The 19,983-nt window shown below is 39.8% G+C and overlaps 1 protein-coding gene across 2 annotated transcripts in view; it reads left to right on the plus strand.

Moving 5' to 3' along the window:
- Window positions 1-19,983, plus strand: part of ERC2 (ELKS/RAB6-interacting/CAST family member 2) — a 990,200-nt gene that overhangs the window by 446,490 nt on the left and 523,727 nt on the right. For both annotated transcript variants that reach the window (XM_070776467.1, XM_070776466.1), the window contains 3 exons: window positions 4,923-5,060; window positions 13,585-13,725; window positions 19,325-19,465. In XM_070776467.1, the coding sequence (XP_070632568.1) occupies window positions 4,923-5,060; window positions 13,585-13,725; window positions 19,325-19,465 (420 nt within the window). The remainder of the gene's footprint in view (window positions 1-4,922; window positions 5,061-13,584; window positions 13,726-19,324; window positions 19,466-19,983) is intronic.

The raw sequence follows: 19,983 nt of genomic DNA on the forward strand, positions 1-19,983 counted from the left end.
TGGAAGAGGGTAAGAGCATGAGGAAGAAAAGAAAGAATAGAACAGAGATAAATGAAAGACTAGAAAAATGATAGAGAAAATCAGTGAAATCAAAATTTGGTTCTTTGAAAAGCTCAACAAAATTGACAAACCTTTAACTAGGTGGATTAAGGAAAAGAAAAAGAAAAATTTAATTACTAAGATGAGAAAGTGGAGATATTCCTACCAATTCTATAGAAACATAAAGGATTATAAGGGTTTATAAGTAAGTACTATAAACAATTGGATGCTAAGAAATTGATCACCTAGATGAAATGATGGACCTGGTGGGTTCACTGGTGAATCTAGATTTGTGTTATAAGTCTCAGTTTCTGGTATTCTGCAGCTGGGGCAACAGGGTCTGCACCAGGCCAGTTGCATCAAAACTTTGGGCTCTCTTCTGGATTATTTTCTCCAACCCTGGTTCTCCAGTATTCCTGGCAGTTTGTTTATGCTTAACCCAGCCTGAGATGTTCTTATTGTTTCAGCTAAAAGGTTTGACTGATACCTTAGAGGTGGATAACAGAAATTATAGTGATATGTGATATGGAGAAAAGAAAATGTTTTTTAGTAACTAATTTCACAACTCTATAAAGAAACAGCCAAACAAAATACCTTTGTGTAATATTTGAAAGCATAAAGATTCTTCAGCATATTTAAGATACTCTGACTATATATAGAGTTTCTTCATGCTTTTAATTTCTTCTTTGTAGGATCTAAGAGCTGAAGGGACTCAGCTATCACCTGGTCTGGTCTATTCCTTTCACACAAGACATTCTCTTTAGGGTTCCTTCCTTCCTTCTTTTATTTATTCAGTAAGTAAATACATGGTATTGCCAACACAGTTGGGTGCTGTGTCCAGAAATACAGAGTGAGTATGACAGAATTAACAGAACTCACAGTCACATTGTAAAGAGACTAGTAAAGAGGCAATTTGAAAAGTGTGTGAAAAGTGGGGGACTTAGTCTGGGCCAGACTGGGTGTTATGAAAAGAAGGCTTCCTGGAGGAGTTAAGGAATATGTTGATATCTAAATGTTTGAGTAGAACTTGGTTAAAAAAAAAAATAGGATGAAAAGAATCTCCCAAGCAGAAGAAATAAAGGCAAAGATGGAGAGGCTGTGAAGAAGCCTGGTGCTGGGAGGTCATGGGAGAGGTTAGGCAAGGCTAGGGGATGGTGGAAGACCAGTGAGCCTTCCTGTGAGGGGCCTCTTCTGTGATGTCAGGCAGTTTGGGCTTTATCTGGAGGCAATCAGGGAACAGTTGAAGAGTTCTAAGGAAAAAGTCATTCAGGGAGATCTGCATTGTAGGAAGGTGACGTGCTGAAATTTGGAGACCAAATGGGGGGGAGGGGAGCAAATGTGGAGTCAAGAAGGATGCTGCTGTTCAGTCAGTGACTTCTCCCATGGGGGACCACGTTTGAAAACTCTCCAAAAAACTCCCTCTGGGCACTGACCCTCCTTTGGGCACTGACCCTCCTTGAACTTGGCAGACCTGAGGTTTCAGTAGTCAGCTTGAAGCCATTACGATTAGGGCTGCCCAGTGACCCCCAGGGCCTGAGCTCTCCCTGACCCATACCTCCTCTCCAGTGGTCTGCTCTGGGAGGTACAGGTACCACTGCAGCAAGGCTGTCTCCTTCTGAGTTGTCCAGCTCTGATGAAAAGGTGGTTTAGTTCAAAGGCAAGGATAGCCTTGTGCTCAGGTCCATCTCTTATTTTATCAAGTCACAGTGACCAATGACTTGACTACGTTGCTTAGGTGGATTCCATTTTTGGCAGCATGTGCAATTTCTCACAAAATCCTCGCTTTCCATCCCCAGACCTCCCCATCCTAATCCTGGTTTTCAATTTACTTATTTTCCACTGCCTGCTATTTGAACCTATATAACCTCACCCTTTGAAGAAAAATTTATGCCTTTTTTTTTTTGTAAATGTTTGTTGTTAATGATTTATAAACATTAGAAAGCTGCACAATTTTTTCTGAAAGATACGGAATTTTACATTTATCCCCAGTTTCCTAATTTTAAGAATTGAGTCCTCCTTTCTTAGAATAACAAAGAAATAAAGAGTTGGAAATGACTTAGTGACTGAATGCTAAAAACAAAAATTTCCTCCTACAATTAGTCCTTTTATAATAAAAAGTACAAACTTACTGTTCAAAACATATTCAAAGAATCATTCTGATATTTTGTAGTTGATCTTAAATATATTTTATTCTGTTATATTCAAGAAAACCAAGCTGACAGATATAGGAAAGTATAAAGAAGAATTGCAAAATCAAATATACCAAATAATATTTTAATGAATTACATATATATATTTCTATATTGAATTTTTTTCTTTTTACATACAAACATAATATGATTTTACATTATCCTCTTTTTCCTCTTCAATCCTTTTCTACTTAGTTATCAATAGCATGCAAATATGATTTTAAATACTAGCATAATGGTTTAAATTTTTATATATAAATATAAACTGAAAATGACCCATAATCTCTCCATCCAGATAATGTTGATCGGCATTAAAAATGAATAAAACTTATATGCTTAGAAAGTTCAAGCAAAACACTACAAAAGTATAAGAAAAGGAGAAACAAAAGCTCACTTCCACCTTTTTGCACCCTAGACCCTTCCCCTAAAGTTAAACACAGTTAAAATTTCTTGTCATTTATTTTTCAGAAAAAAATGTACTTTATAGTTGCATATATGTATGTATTTGTAGTTTTATTTCTTACTTACACAATAGGCTATATTCCCCACCCTAGTCTGTACTTTGTCTTTATTAAGAATCATTCTTGGCGATCTTTGTGCAACATTTTTAAAGTGGTGTATCCCTCGCTCTGTAAATATCTCCAGTTCCAGATCTGTTTTTCAGTCTTGTCTGTGAAATAATTGGCTCTTCTGCTGAGTTCTTAGATGTGGGATCCATAGCTGTGTTGCTTCTGTGTCTCCAAGTCTCACCAGCCCACATTTCTCCAGCTCTTATCTCCTACCTGCATACTCCTCAGACCACTGACCTTCCATATCCTTAATCTCCCCAGTAATTGAGAAGGCCCCAGAGGGTCTCACAAAGGCTTACAGCAGTCTTCTTTAACCTCTATTTGCAGCACCTGAAGCCCTTTGAAATCAGTGGTGCTGTTGCTCCAAGCCTGATGCCCTGAGAGAAAGTCTCTCCTTTATCCAGGGCGCTGTCTCCCACTGTCTTCCAGGCTGGAGAACTTAATCAGTTTGCTTGGAGCTGCCATAGATTTGCACACATATGTGGACACAGATGTGGATGTGAGTGTACTCAAAAGTAACAACACAGTCTCTGAGAGTTAGTCCTCTCAGCTGCTGACTTCTATAGAGTGACTGTCATTCTGACATGTAACCACCCATGATTTTGCTCACTCATATATTTGCTTATGGTGTCCTGTAATCACATGAACACTTGTCTGGAATGGAGGGAGCCTTTGTTTTGACGGCAGATGATGGTACCTTTTGAGTTCCTGTGTTTTCCATGGAGGGACAGCAAATTCTCACAGTGGTAGCTGAATAGGAACACAGTGCACTTTGATGAAGTAAAAGGTTAGTTATTTCATCTAAACCAGGTTGTCTGTCTCAAGGCAGACAAACATTAAAAAAAAGTACATTGACAAAAAGGGGAAGAAGAAGAATAAGGAGAATAAAAAAAGGAGGGAGCAAAAAAAATGGGAAGAATTGGAAGGAGGAAAAATCCATCTCCATTAGCCCACGTCCATTTTAGCCATTTGAAAAATTATTCACATCTGTCTTCAGATTGAGGGTCAGCAGGGTCATTATCTTTGCATTCAGAGCTTTTATAATGCTGCTATTGCCGCCACCTTCGCTGTCACTCTGCCGCCTCCTCATTATTGCTTCTACTCTGGTCATTATTTGTGTTGCCATTCCAGATTCATGCTACATGAATCAAGTAATCCCAAAATTTGTTTGAGTTGCACATTGTGAAACATGCATTTGGAATGATTTCCTGAGAAAGCCTGTGTGCAGAATACAAATATTTTGAATGGACTTATCTTAGAGTTGTACTGCTTTTTTTCCTTGTCATTTTAAAACCCTTAATATGAATAAATTGTTTGTACAGTGGGACTTTTTTTTTAATCCTTAGATAAGAAATACATGGTTTGAAAGCAGAGAATAAAAACATGAATGATAATGTATGCAATGCCCAAGAGAAAGTCCTTGCTGTTGCTCCTGGGCAGGCGTTATAATCGGCTATTTGGTGTGTTTATTTCAGGCTGCAGATAGTGGATAAAAGTGGCTGGTTGGTTGCCAGCACATGACTTACTTGCCAAATGGAGTGTTTAGTACTTGTTACATTTGATTTATATCATAAGTTCTTCCCATTAACAGTCTACTGGTGATAACCTACTTGGCTTTTCATGTGGTTACTTTGAAACAGCCACTTGACAGCATTTGGCATATCACACAAAGTCTAATGCTGAATAAAGGAGTGAGTGAATGACTACATAGGTTCTACCATATACTGATAGGGTGCTTGGTGCTCACCCAGTATGTGTCTGTTCATTGAATGAATTCTGCATATATGTTTCTCTGATTCACTGCACCAAGATTAGGTTTATGGACTCAAGACTTAAAGGGCTAGTGAAAGGGATAGAAATAGAAATAATAGTGCTTATATGTCTGAAGGCCTTGCATTTGCATGGAGGGAGATATTCTGCTCATCTCTATTGCTGTTTAAACACAAAGTTGAATTACATGTAAGAAAGACGGTCTTGTCAAAATGGCCTTGATTCTAAATAAAAGTGTAACCTCCTAATACCAACAAGTTCCATAATCTTGGGTCTTTTGTGTTTCCCCCCCATAGATCCACTGTACTGGATATGTAATAAATTGTGTATTAAATATGGTGATTTTTACTTTCAGATTGAAAACTTACAAGAACAGCTTAGGGATAAAGACAAGCAACTGACCAATCTGAAAGACAGAGTGAAGTCCTTGCAGACTGATTCCAGTAACACAGACACTGCGCTGGCAACGCTCGAGGAGGCTTTGTCAGAGAAGGTGAGCTTGGACTAAACATTAGCTGTGGTATGGTTTAGGGAGATGTGGTTGGGAGGAAATGGCCCAAATGCATTTTAATGTGCTTGTTTTTCTCCATGTACTCACATCAACCCTAGTACCAGCTGGGCCTTCCCTTCCCATGCAATCTTCAGCAGTAGACTCAGCATGCTGAAGCCATTGGCATCTTTTTGAAATACATACTTGATCACTTCACCGTTGGCCCTGCTTAAAAACCTCCACTAGCTTGCTGTTGTTTTTAGGATGATGGAAACTGAAATCTTTAACCTTGCCCTTAGGGTCCATCCCATCATGTTCTCTGGCTCTCACCTGACTAGCCACTTCTCTGCCTGCCTCTTTACCTTCCTCCCTCCTTCCATCCCTTCCATTCATCTTTTCTTCCTCCTTTTCCAGCCTTATCCCCATCTCTCTTCTCTCATACTTTGTGCTCTAGCCATGCTGGCCTTCTAGATTCTTAAGTGCACCATTGTTTCCTCCTGCCTCAGACTCTTCTGCACATGTTATTGTTGAGCCCAGAATGTTCTTTACTCCCTGCAGATTTAATTCCTCTTCTTCTGAGAGCTGAGAAGCTGTATTGCACAGAGTCAAGATTGTGGATATTGGAGCCAGACTCAGGTTTCAAATCTTAGGTCTCACAGTTAATACTTTGGATAAGTTACTTAACCTCTCGCTTTCTCAGTTTCTTCATTTGAAAAAGAGGATAATAATACTACCTACTTTAGTGGATTACGTAGAGGAGAAAATGCATTAATATTTGGAAAGTGTTTAGGATAATAGGTATATATTAAGTTATAACTGTTATTATTATTATCAATCATTTCCTTGGGGAAGCCTCCTAGGTAAAATCCTCTATTATGTTTTCATGAATACCATGAATTTCCCAGAGCTCTTGTAACAATCTTAATTGTTCATTTTTCTGTTTTAATGTGATTAATTGGTTTTCTCTGCTAGACTCCAAGCCCGGGCATACCTGTGTATGTATGTTACTTGTGTGTATTGGCTCACCTTCCCCCAGTGCCTAGTGCACTACCTGTGGGTGTTGATGGAGTGAGCCACCACCGTATGACAGGCACTTTTGTGGGCACCAGGGATCCAGCAGAGAAAAGAAGTGAAAATCCTGGCTCTCATGGAGGATTCTAATGGGACTGAAGAGACACAGAAAATAAATAAGTAAAACACATGAAACTTCAGAAGGTAATACTCTCTATAGAAGAAAGCAAGGAGAGGGTTCAGGGAATGCTGGGGTGGAATGACCAGGTCAGGTCTTACTAAGAAGGGTGCATATAAGGAAAGACCTGAGGAAAGTGAGGGATGAGCCATGAGCACTTCTGGAGGGAGAATGTACTGGAGGGAATCAAGAGCAGTGGGGAGCAGTGGATGGAGAGGGAGTATTCCTTGAAGGGCCTTGTGAGAAAGGATGAAAAACTTTGACTTTCACTCTGAAGCAGGTAGGAAGCCATTTGGATGTCTTAGTTCTGACTGATGTTTAAAAGGATTACTTTGACTAAAAGAATGAAGAAAATCAATTAGGCAAATAGGTCATTCTGATGTTTGCTGCTGCTGCTGCTAAGTTGCTTCAGTCGTGTCCGACTCTGTGCGACCCCACAGATGGCAGCCTACCAGGCTCCGCCGTCCCTGGGATTCTCCAGGCAAGAACACTGGAGTGGGTTGCCATTTCCTTCTCCAATGCATGAAAGTGAAAGTGAAGTTGCTCAGTAAGTGTCCGACTCTTCGTGACCCCATGGATTACAGCCTACCAGGCTCCTCCGTCCATGGGGTTTTCCAGGCAAGAGTACTGGAGTGGGTTGCCATTGCCTTCTCCATTCTGATGTTTACTGATTCCTAAAATGATTTCTAGTCCATTTCATTCTACCCAAGTTAGTTCATTCATTCTCTGGGCACTGTTGTACTCCTAGCCGCAGAGGGTGTGTAATGTGCTGGGCTGAGCACCAGTAGGCCTTGGAGTTGAATTTGCATGTTATATCCCCCATCACTTCCTAAGTGTCAAAGAATCAGTACCCAAGAGCAGATGACATAAAGTTTGCAAGGATTCTGAAGAAAGATAGCTTATTTTTGGTTGGACATATCATGAATCAGTGCAGTCTTTTAGTAGGTCCATGTTATTGACATAATTATTTTCAAACCCTGAAGCAAAGAAGTCTTAAGTTTTGAAGTCGTATGTAAGTAGACCCCATTATGCTGTTTTTCTGTGTCTTTCTCATCATTTCTTATTCGGTAGCACTTTGTAGCATTTCCCACAAATGCAAGAGGTAATGGGGTCTTTTTGTTGTTTGTTTTGTTTTGGATTTTGCACTGTAATAATAGCATTGTTTCCTACTATTTTCCCTGTTATCATAAACCTTGAGGTAGTGAGGTCTAGTGGATAGTGGCCCAGGAGCCAGTCTCAGCTCTGCCACTAACTGGGTGACCTTGACAAATAACTCTCACTCCCTGGGCCTCAAATTGCCCATTTGTAGTATGGGGGAATTAGATTAAATATCCCACTGATTCTAGAAGTCGGTGAATCTTAAAAAAGTTTCATCTGACATCTACATCAGAATCACCAGGAGATGTCTGTCAAAAGTATAATTATTAGGCCCCATGTATACCTCCTGAATCAGAGCCTCGAGTAGTCTGCACTTCATCACACTCTCTAGGTGACTGTGATGTACACCCTAGTCTAAGAATCACCACTCTATGCTAAAAATATACTGGAAAAAAGCAGCCAGATTTCAATGGCTATATAGTCTTAATGTTCCTATTAAAATTGTAAGATTACAACTTTAAATTATAAAAGATGAGATTTTATTTGGAAAAATAAGAATAAGATGATTTTTCAGGGAAAAATATTCTTTTTAAAATTTTCAAGAATTTAGTATCAAAACTTTCTAGTAGTAATTTTGTTTATAAAATATGAATGGAAGAATGTTGTTTCAAAAACTATGAATGATTATGTATCCCTTCTGCAGTCTTTCAGTGACATGATGTCAGTCCATTTGTACTCTTGATTTCTTTCTCCAAATATACAGAAATAAGCCTATACCATATTCTTTTCCATATCATGTATTCTTGGCAGGATTTTATCCTTTTTCTCCCTACTGAGATTTGATTTATTCTAGTTTAAGTCCCCAAACAATTCTTGAATCTGAAACTACTCCTTTTACTTAAACGCACTTCCTCTGAGATTTAAGGAAGGCCAAGGAAGGAAATCTGGGGGTCTATGGGAGTCTGGCCCTCTCGAACTGTCCCCACTACTTGATAATTGCATCACATGGGGCAAATCTGTTCTCCTCTCAGTACCTTATCTTCAAAACATACATTTAAACTAGCTGACCTGTGAATTCCACTATCTTTTGGAATTACCTTGACAATAATTATTCAGTTTGCTCATCCACAGTCTCAGGCATGTGAAATCTGTACTGAACTGTACATGAGGAGTTGAGAACTTAGATGCCATGTAGGGTCGGGCAGGGAGCAAAAATGAGGGAAGTGGGTTTGGTGTTAAGCAGTTGGGACTGCTAGTGACTATGACAAGCTGGAGCATCGTTGACTTACCTCAAAATGTTCAAGTTCAGATTTTAAAATATGATGCTCAAGTTGAACACAATAGCTCTGTGGGGCAGCTTTGGTCAGTGAGCTACTGGTTTCCAAACCCTATGCGCATCTAACTTTCAGCCTTTTACCTGATGAAGAATAAATGCAAACGCAGAGGGAATTTTCAAAAGGTGCCAAAAATCAGAACATCGTGTATTTGAAAAACAGACAAAACAATCTGATAGGAATTGGCAAATTTCCCTGTCAGGGGATAAAGAATAGTAGATTTATTTTTAAGTGTTTATATTCCAGTAGATATCAAACTTCTATATGTATCCAAAATAATCTTGTCACCTAGAGCAGGGGTCCCCAACCTCTGGGACCTCATGCCTGATGATCTGAGGTGAAGCTGATATAATAATAATAGAAATAAAGTGCACAGTAAATGTGATGAGCTTGAATCATCCTGAAACCATCGCCCCCACCCCTGCCTCAGTACGGGGAAAAATTGTCAAAAATGTTGGGGACCACTAATCAAGAAAACTTCTTAAAGTATAGTTCTCTGGGTCCCATATCCTAGTGATTCTGATTCTGTGCTCTGCTGTGGGGCCCAGGAATCTTTGATTTAACAAGGATGACCAATGTTTCTGATGCAAATGTTTGGAAGGCCATACTTTGAGAAACAGTAAATCCATGCTCTTTCATTTTAAAGATGGGAATTGGGTCCAGTGAGGTGAAATGACATGCCTAGAAATGAAAACCTGGGACCTGTGCAGCACTGTTCTCTTCTGGTCCAGTGTCTGTTCTGGGCCCTGGGTAGACATCATTAATCAACTGTGACACCAGTTAACTTCTCAATGCAGCACTCTGGGAAGCCACTTGTACCCTAGGCTGGCCCTTGGTTGGGACTTAGTTGCCCCCCCACCCCCCCGGGTTATGTCAAGACTGCTCAGCTCATGGGTGATGGAATGGGGCTAAACTCAAATGTTCTGGTCTTTGTGTTTGACAGTACAATCTCTTTCACTGACCTTTCCCTCACAAGTTCCATTTTTATCCACATATAAATTAACAGATCCTCTACAACAAGACATGGTGCAAAAAAAGAAAACGATTAATTAGAAATTATAGACTTACAAGAATATTTAATTATTTGCTGTCTTTTGGCTGATGAATAGAACCCATTAGGTACTAGTCACCTTTTCACTTGGATTATTATTATTTCATCCCAGGGAATGTATTATTCCTTTTAATTTCCCAGAAGTTATTCAGATATGCAGAATGTATAAAAAAAATAAAATAAAATAATGCCCCTTAGTGAGTTAAGACTGAGTATGACTTAGCTCCAGGACTGACACACAGAAGCTCATGGAGCCCCCAGTATTTATAAAGCCACATGGCAGATAAGCAGTTGAGACAGCCAGATACCAGAGCTGGAGGCCACTGCCATGCAGTTCCCATCTAGTGATAAAGTGCAAGTAGATTAGACCTGTGCACAGCCAGATGGGTGCACAAGGAGCACTTGCCAATGCAAATAAGACTAAAACAAGAACACATTGTTGGGATTTCTGCAAGTTAGCTGTTAATCAAGTAGATCATGGCATATTAGGGCCTTTTAACACATGTTTTTGACATCTGGCCCTGTGCGGCTGATGGTTAAATTAGTTTTGTGATTGACGGAGAAATATTTTGTAGTATTGAATCATCAATAACACTTAAAAACATTACACTGCTTGCTGATTTGCTTTGTCATCAATGCCCAGTCAATAGTACAAGTGCTTAGAGCAGATCAACCTCATTTCCAAGTGACTCTGACACCTTCTGGATGTTAACATGCATACTTAATTTTATTTCCCTTCTTTTGAAGACAGGATCGCCCCTAATTTGAATTCATGTTCCTTCCCTCAGCCTTTTTAATTGCCTGTTGTATGCCAGGCAATTTGCTCAGGCCTGAGTTAAGAGAATCGTAAGATTTGAGTGTTGCCCTTTGGAAAGCTAGGCTGAGAGAGTGATTATGCAATAAGCCTGTCTAGTGGGAATAAATGCCACGTGTTCTGGCCAGAGTGATCCCTGGGAAACTTCCTAAATAATGAGTTGATGTGGCCAGTTTGGTCAGGGCCTCCCTGGTGACTCAGTCAGTAAAGAAGACCCAGGTTTGGTCCCTGGGTTGGGAAGATCCCCTGGAGAAGGAAATGGCAACTCACTCCAGTATTCTTGCCTGGGAAATCCCATGGACAGAGGAGCCTGGTGGGCCACAGTCCTTGAAGTTACATGTGTTGGATAGGACTTAATGACTATGCCACCACCACATGGTCAGTTTGGGGCTTTAAAAATGTCACTCCGACACTATGGGGTGTAAATGACAGGACAGAGGGGTTCTGCTCACTGGGTGACCAGTTGTGAGGCTCTGGCAGTAGGTGCAGGCCAAAGGCAGTGTGGGCTCAATTGCTGAAATTGTTAAAAGTCCTTGAGAGATTTACTGTGCGCTGAGGCCACTTCCTCCTTCTGTTGATCACATAGTCATCGACCCCCCCATAGCACAGATGAGTAAAATAGGATAGTAATGAAATCAAGAAGAAACAAATACAATTAATAGAATAATTTTTGCCATTTCAACCCACACTGTTGTAATAATATATTTCATTTTAAGGTATTTTTATATAATTAAAAACAACAGTGGGATTTTCCCCCCCCTTGAAAGCATTAGACATATAAATCATTGTCATTGGGTTAGAACAGTTGCTTCCCTGTGCCGTGCTGTGCTGTGCTTAGTCACTCAGTCGTGTCCAACTCTTTGTGACACTATGGACTATAGCCCACCAGGCCCCTCTGTCCATGGGGATTCTCCAGGCAAGAATACTGGAGTGGGTTATCATTCCTTCCTCCAGGGGATCTTCCCAATCCAGGGATCGAACCCAGGTCTCCCGCATTGTAGGCAGATTCTTTACCATCTTAGCCACCTGGGAAGCCTAAGTACTTCCCTGGGGGATCTTAAATCATAGGCCAGGTGTTCAAACTAACTTCCCTCTACATTAAACACTGTATTTTTTAAAGCTGTGTATTTTATAATTATAGTTGTCTTGAGTATCAGGCTTTGTCTTGTACTGTATACTTATAAGAATATAAATAACAATATTCTTTTTTTTTAATTTAATGTTAGTTTTTGGCTGTGCTGTGTCTTCATTGCTGCACGTGGGCTTTCTCTAGTTGCAGCGAGTGGAGACTACTTTAGTTGCAATGCACATGCTTCTCACTGTGGTGGCTTCTCTTGTTGCAGAGCATGGGTTCTAGGGTGAGTGGGCTTCAGGAGTTGTGGTACATGGACTTAGTTGCCTCACAGCACATGGGAGCTTCCTGGATCAGGGATCAAACCTGTGTCTCCTGCCTTGGCAGGCAGATCCTTAACCACTGGACCACCAGGGAATTTCAGAATATGAAAGACAATATTCTTTTTTTTTTAACATTTTTAACATTTTTTATTTGTATTTAATTTTTGTTAGTTTGATTAATATGTGTCTCAGTATGTTCCTTTTTAAATTTTTTTATTTTATTATAAATTTATTGGAGGCTAATTGCTTTACAATATTGTATTGGTTTTGCCATACAGCAACATGAATCCGCCACGGGTATACACGTGTTCCCCATCCTGAACCCCCCTCCCTCCTCTCTCCTCATACCATCCCTCTGGGTCATCCCAGTGCACCTAAGAATCATTTTTGCACCAAAATTTTTTAACATGACCATCTAGAAGAAAATCCAAATAGGTGTTGTATAATTTGACACACGTTTCAGAAATCGAACTCAAATTTTACCTGAGCAGAATTTTCCTTAAAAAAAAAAAAAAGTTCTTATTTTGATATCAGAAAGATTTCATCCATTTGTAAAATGTATCTACCAGAGTAATGTTTTTATTTAGACATAAAACTCAAGGGCAGTCAGGTACTCACATCTCCTTGAATGACTTGTGTTTGTGGCAGTGTGTTCCCTTGGCCGTGGCTAAGACTCAGACAGCCCTGGGTATCAGGGTGGGCCTTCTGTTTCTGATGGATGAGTCAACTGGCCTTTGTAAGCCTGGCTTTCCTCCCCACTATCTGTTACCAGTAGTCCTAGTTCAGATTGTACAGGTGTGATGAGGACTAGGTGAGAAGGTATCACAGTGCCTAGCAGTAGTGACCTCTTAGTAAAGAAAACTTCTGTTTGAACTTTGCTCAAATTCTAACAGTGTTTTCTTTTCTTTTCTTTTTTTTCCTTTTGAGAGTTGTGAGTTAAGTATTATTTGCAGCAAAATGAGGACTGTAGTCCAGGAAATAGTGCCTCAGATAGCTCTGAGAAACTAGCAATGTTTTTGAGTCTCTACTGATGGCCAAGAAATCGTTGAAAAAAACATGGAAATAAATAAAAGCCTCCAGATACATTGGAAAATCACTTACATAATGAACTTAATACTTATTTTATATCAAGTTCTCACTGTGAGTTCAGCCTTATGTCCTTGAGGGTCTAGGTCCTGCCTCTCTCTGATCCTCTTTCTCACAAAAAGAGTCTTCAGAAATCAAGGAAGGTTATTTGACATCAGATGGGAAAGCCAAGCAAAGAGGGTTGATCCAAGAGTTTGGTTCTGTGTCTTCCCCTTCCTCATACAAGGCTTTGGGTTTTGGTGCCTGAACCTCATTCTTCTGGAATTGCTCTTGGAAATCCCTGGTACCACCATGAACTTGAGCATTGAGGTCCATGACAACCCTGTGGTACTAACTTTGATTAACAAGCTGAAAGCTGTGGTTGACTGTCTTTCCCAAATACTGTTATGCACAACCTCTCTTCACAAACCCAATTTTGAATACCTTGTGTATGTTGAGTCCAGTACACATAGGAGCACTTCTTATGTGTATTGCTTCTTATTTCATTCTGTAGCATGCCTTGGCACACACACTGATAGATTCTCACTTTTTTTTTCTTTAATTGGGCAATTGCCTCACAGGAAAGAATAATTGAGCGTTTGAAAGAACAAAGGGAGAGAGATGATCGGGAAAGACTAGAAGAGATAGAATCATTCCGAAAAGAGAACAAAGACCTGAAAGAGAAGGTCAATGCTTTACAAGCTGAGCTGACGGAAAAAGAGGTGAGTCTGGAGAAACAAGTGCACCACACGAGTAGTCCTCATCAACCCACATCCATGTAGTCCTCATCAACCCACATCCATGTAGCTGAGGCAGACTAGAGACTTAGTTTGAGGGACTGTGTGAAGACTTGGGGGATCTAGTTACCTTTGCTTTATAAAGCTCTCTGAATTTACAGAACAGTATTCACTGTGACTCTCTTTATCCGGTGATGCTCTGTGCATATCTTCTGTACTGTAATAACCACATATCATGTAATCCCTTGGAAGTTTTCTTGCTGTCTTGCCATGTTCATATGGCTTGAAGGATCTCATGATCTCTTGTTTGAGATAACAAGAACAACAAAAGCACTGACAATAATAACAATAGCTCCAATTTACTGAGGGCCTGTTAGGTATTAATCCTTGTGTTGGGTGCTATGCATTCATCTACAATTCTGAAATGAATCAGTCGATACCCCCAGGTTAGGAGATGTGGTACCATGCTGGGCCCATAGGAAAAGGTTTTGGCTGCTCAGTCTGAAACAGTGTTTTAATGCTAGTGCAAACATGGATACAGAATACAAATCTCATCTGCATTTATAATGTAAAACAACCTGCTTTAAAGAAATTTCTTGTGTGGTGGTTATGAAAAGTATCCATGTACTGAGGAATACCTATAACCCCTTCAGTTTACTTAGCAGTGCTTTGGTGAAGTGTGAGAAGCAGTAATGTGCACATTCTTTTCTTCAGTCTCCAAAACCCTGAGATACATGCCGTAGTCCACAATTGGACACTTCATTTTATTTGCAGAACATGTTTGTCTCCTTTATGACACATTTGTTCTTTTGCCCTGTTGGATTGTATCCCAGCATAGTTGCTAATTTCCCAGCTCCAGAGTGTCACTTCAGCCCTTGGATTTTGGTAATTTTAAACCTGATGCAAAGTCAAGTGGGCCTTAGGCAGCATTACCATGAACAAAGCTAGTGGAGGTGATGGAATTCTAGTTGAGCTATTTCAAATCCTAAAATATGATGCTGTGAAAAGTGCTGCACTCAATATGCCAGCAAATTTGGAAAACTTGGCAGTGGCCATAGGAACAGAAAAGGTCAGTTTTCATTCCAATCCCAAAGAAAGGCAATGCCAAAGAATGCTCAAACTACGGCACAACTGAACTCATCTCACATGCTACAAAGTAGTGCTTAAAATTCTCCAAGACAGGCTTCAACAGTACATGAACTGTGAACTTCCACATGTTCAAGCTGGACTTAGAAAAGGCAGAGGAACCAGAGATCAAATTGCCAACATCAACTGGATCATCGAAAAGCAAGAGAATTCCAGAAAAACATCTACTGCTGCTTTATTGACTATGCCAAAGCCTTTGACCGTGTAGATCAGGACAAACTGTGGAAAATTCTTCAAGAGATGGGAATACCAGACCACCTGACCTGTCTCCTGAGAAATCTGTATGCAGGTCAAGAAGTAACAGAACAGGACATGAAACAGCAGACTGGTTCTAAATTGGAAAAGGAGTACATCAAGGCTGTATCTTGTCACCCTGCTTATTTAACTTATATACAAAGTACATCATGTGAAATGCTGGGCTGGATGAAGCACAAGCTGGAATCAAGATTGCCAGAAGAAATATCAATAACCTCAGATATGAGGATGACACCACCCTTATGGCAGAAAGCAAAGAAGAACTAAAGAGCCTCTTGATGAAAGTAAAAGAGGAGAGTGAAAAAGTTGCCTTAAAACTCAACATTCAGAAAACTAAGATCATGGCATCTGGTCCCATCACTTCATGGCAAATAGATACGAAAACAATGGAAACAGTGACAGACTTTATTTTTTGGGGTTCCAAAATCACTGTAGATGGTGACTGCAGCCATGAAATTAAAAGAAGCTTGTTCCTTGGAAGAAAAGCTATGACCAACCCGTACAGCATATTAAAAAGCAGAGACATTACTTTGCCAACAAAGGTCCATCTAGTCAAAGATATGGTTTTTCCAGTAGTCATGTATGGATGTGAGAGTTGGACTGTTAAGAAAGCTGACCGCCGAAGAATTGATGCTTTTGAACTGTGGTGTTGGAGAAGACTCTTGAGAGTCCCTTGTACTACAAGGAGATCCAACCAGTCCACCCTAAAGGAAATCAGTCCTGAATATTCATTGGAAAGACTGATGCTAAATCTGAAACTCTTATACTTCGGCCATCTGATGCAAAGAACTGACTCATTTGAAAAGACCCTGGTGCTGAGAAAGATTGAAGGCAGGAGGAGAAGGGGATGACAGAGGATGAAGGTTGGATGGTATCACCAACTCGATGGACATAAGTTTGAGTAAGCTTCAGGAGTTGGTGATGGACAGGGAAGCCTGGCATTCTGCAGTCCATGGGGTTGCAAAGAGTCAGACATGACTAAGTGACTGAACTGACCTGAAACAGATTAAAGTACTGTAATTAAAGTAAAGTAAATTAAGAGTCCAAGAAGGAAAGAATTGATCTGTAACAGGAATTTAGTGGAAGCTTAGCAGCAAAATTTATGTTCTCTAAAATTTAAGTTCACTAGTTTTTAGAGAAGAGGTTATTTCTTTGATAAGATTATCATTTTTTGATATATAAAGAATATATAAAGCTGCAGAGTCTGTAGTTCCTATAGTTAGTATGAAAGAAAAGTCACTGATGCTTCTGTCTCATCTACAGCTTTCTTCACGGATTCCAAATGTTATTCCTGTGTTTGCACCCTAAAAGCAATATGTATATTTATATGTGCTTCTAATTGAAAAGAGATTTTGATGACTTGGTAGAGTGTAAACTTTAAATGAAAATAATTTTGTAAACACTGGTCACATTGTATGAATTTCAGACAGGCACTTCTGCACACATTTATTGTTCCTGTATAATAATGTGCCTGCCACTGGGCTCAGTATGTCAGTCAAGCTTCCATCAGAAAAACAGAGCTGCATTAAGAAGTTTAATCATATTAAGAAATTTATTGCAAGGAATTGACTTACATAGTTATGGGGGCTGGCTAAGGAAGTCCAAAATTCACACAGAATTCACACAGAAGGCAGGATGGGCTAGAAACTCTCAGACAGAAGCTAATGCTTCTGTCCATAGGAGTTTCTTCTGCCTGAAGGAAACCTCCTTCTGCTTCTAAGAACTTTCAGCTGATAGGATCAGGCCCACCCAGATTATGAAGAATAATATTCTTTACTTAAAGTGAACTCATTGTAGATGTTAGTAACATCTTCAAAATATCTCTATAATAACACTTAGATTACTGTTTGATTGAGTAACTGGAGACTGTGGCTAACTAGCTAAGTTGACACATAGAGCTATTAAAATTTAAATTTTATATTGGCAATTTAAAATTTAAATTTTAAATTTAAATGGCAATTTAAAATTTATAAAGGCAAGTAATTTCTTTAGCAAGGAGCTTATCATTTAGTTGGGGTGATCATAGTTTTCACTGTGACAAAGTATGTGGATTATACTGTGCTTAATTGCTCAGTCGTGTCCAACTCTTTGTAACCACATCGACTGTAGCCCACGAGGTTCCTCTGTCCAAGGGACTGTCCAGACAAGAATATTGGAGTGGGTTGCCATGCCCTCCTCCAGGGGATCTTCCCAATCCAGGGATCCAAACCAGGTAGATTCTTTACCATCTGAGCCACTAGGGTTATAAGATCCTTTATTATTTCTGTGGAAGTTACATGAAAACACCATTGAAATTGGAGTTGGAAACCTGGGCTTGAGATGTATGTGAAGCTTGCTCAGTCGTGTCCAACTTTTTGCGACCCCATGGACTGTAGCCTACCATGCTCCTGCATCCGTGGGATTCTCCAGGCAAGAATACTGGAGTGGGTTGCCATTTCCTTCTCCAGGAGATCTTCTAACCCAGAGATCGAACCCAGGTCTCCCGCATTGCAGGCAGACGCTTTACTATCTGAGCCACCAGGGTTATAAGATCCTTTATTATTTCTGTGGAAGTTACATGAAAACACCATTGAAATTGGAGTTGGAAACCTGGGCTTGAGATGTATGTGAAGCTCGCTCAGTCGTGTCCAACTTTTTGCCACCCCATGGACCGTAGCCTACCATGCTCCTCCGTCCGTGGGATTCTCCAGGCAAGAATACTAGAGTGGGTTGCCATTTCCTTCTCCAGGAGATCTTCTAACCCAAGAGATCGAACCCAGGTCTCCCACATTGCAGGCAGACGCTTTACTATCTGAGCCACCAGGGTTATAAGATCCTTTATTATTTCTGTGGAAGTTACATGAAAACACCATTGAAATTGGAGTTGGAAACCTGGGCTTGAGATGTATGTGAAGCTCGCTCAGTCGTGTCCAACTTTTTGCGACCCCATGGACTGTAGCCTACCATGCTCCTCTGTCCGTGGGATTCTCCAGGCAAGAATACTGGAGTGGGTTGCCATTTCCTTCTCCAGGAGATCTTCTAACCCAGGGATCGAACCCAGGTCTCCCGCATTGCAGGCAGACGCTTTACTATCTGAGCCACCAGGGAAGCTCAAGATGTATATCTCCCATTAATGGCTTGAGAACCTTGCTGAAGACAAGGCCTCATGTGAGCTTCAGTTTCCTGACCTGAAAAATGAGAATGGCTAACCTGTCACTCAGAGAGTTGTTAGAACTTGGATTGCTTGCTGGGTGATTGTGGTGGTATCGTCATCAATATGGTTATTCCAGTGCTCATTCTGCAATAAAGTATGAGACCACATCATTTACTAAGAAAATGCTGTTTGCTTAGTGTCTTCCTAGGCATTGCAAATGGATATAAAATAAATGCATCATGTCTGGTTTTGGGTGGAACCTGAACATTTTAGTCACATAGATAGATGTTGCTAACCATTTCATGTTTGCTGGTAGATATTGCCCTCCTAGGTAGCAAAGTTGTGCACTGTGATATATGCAAGTGTTATTTCTTTACCTTGTGGAATTTGTACTATACAGGGAACCTCTTGGTTTCTAGAACAACTTGGGTAACCCCATGTCTGAGTTGGAGGGATTCATTATATTCCTGAATCTGAATTTACAAAGGACTAAGACATAAAATTTGCTCTGAATTTTTAAATCAATTTACCTTTGATTCTATGGGAGATGTTTGAAATAACATTGGTCATTTTTCTGCTAAAGCAATGGAATTTGATAAAGACTTACTTGGATTCTTCTTTTATACGTGATTTGCCCTTTGGTGGGAGAAAAGCGTTAAAGTTGGTATTTTCTTTCGTATTTTTCTTAGATGCTGCACCACCTGACAGCAGTAAATGTAAACGGAAGGTTCAGGGTGTCCGTTTTGCTGTGATGTGTAGACTACCTTGGGACGTAGATCATTAGCATAACTTTGAGACATGAAACATGCATTTACTGACCACAGCATTTGGTCGCATTTGATTCTACTGCAATTAGATCCTGCTCGCTTCTATAAACTGGCCAACTTTAATTTCCTGGCCAGAGTCAACTATTGTTACCTAAGTAAGACTTATTAACCCTCTCTGTCTAATGCACACTTTATTGCTGTGTATGGAGTCAGTGTATTAAAATTGAAGACATTGCTAGTAGAAATTACACTGTTTTACTTACTAGTATTCTTTTCCTTTCAGTCTACTTTAATTGACCTCAAGGAACATGCATCTTCATTAGCCTCAGCAGGGCTGAAAAGGGACTCCAAATTAAAATCTCTAGAAATAGCCATTGAACAGAAGAAAGAAGAATGTAGCAAATTGGAAGCACAGTTAAAAAAGGTAAGTGATATCTAAGAAAAAAAACATACTCATTTTATAATGAATTGATAAAATAGGAAAAGAAGAGACATTTTTCAAAAAACAGAAACCCCTTATCTTTTGTCATCTGCTGATAAAAGGATTAATTAAGCAATCTTTATTCCTAAGAAGTCTGCATCAGATCTGTCTCTGAACATGAAAAGTTATCTTAGGTTTCCTGTCTGGGGCAAAAAAAAAAAAAAAAAAAGCTTGAGAAATAGATGAAAATAGTAGTAGAAGTGAAAAATATTATAAAGATCAGCCATTACTCTCTGGGCAAATCTCAACCATAAAGAAAGATAAATGTTTTACAGTAAATGTTTTCAATAAGTCAAAGAATCCAGGAGCCCTGTTATACATTGATAAACTTTTACTACTTTTCAGAAGTAGGTCAGTTTTGGGGGAGAGGGGACTTTGCAGAAGTTTACCCAACAATATTAAATTTCTAGAAGTTTGTGAAAATAGTCAAATCCTTGGAAGCTCTATGGATTGACTATTTA

This window comes from Bos indicus, chromosome 22 (genome assembly GCF_029378745.1).
Source record: "Bos indicus isolate NIAB-ARS_2022 breed Sahiwal x Tharparkar chromosome 22, NIAB-ARS_B.indTharparkar_mat_pri_1.0, whole genome shotgun sequence".
Taxonomy (NCBI): domain Eukaryota; kingdom Metazoa; phylum Chordata; class Mammalia; order Artiodactyla; family Bovidae; genus Bos; species Bos indicus.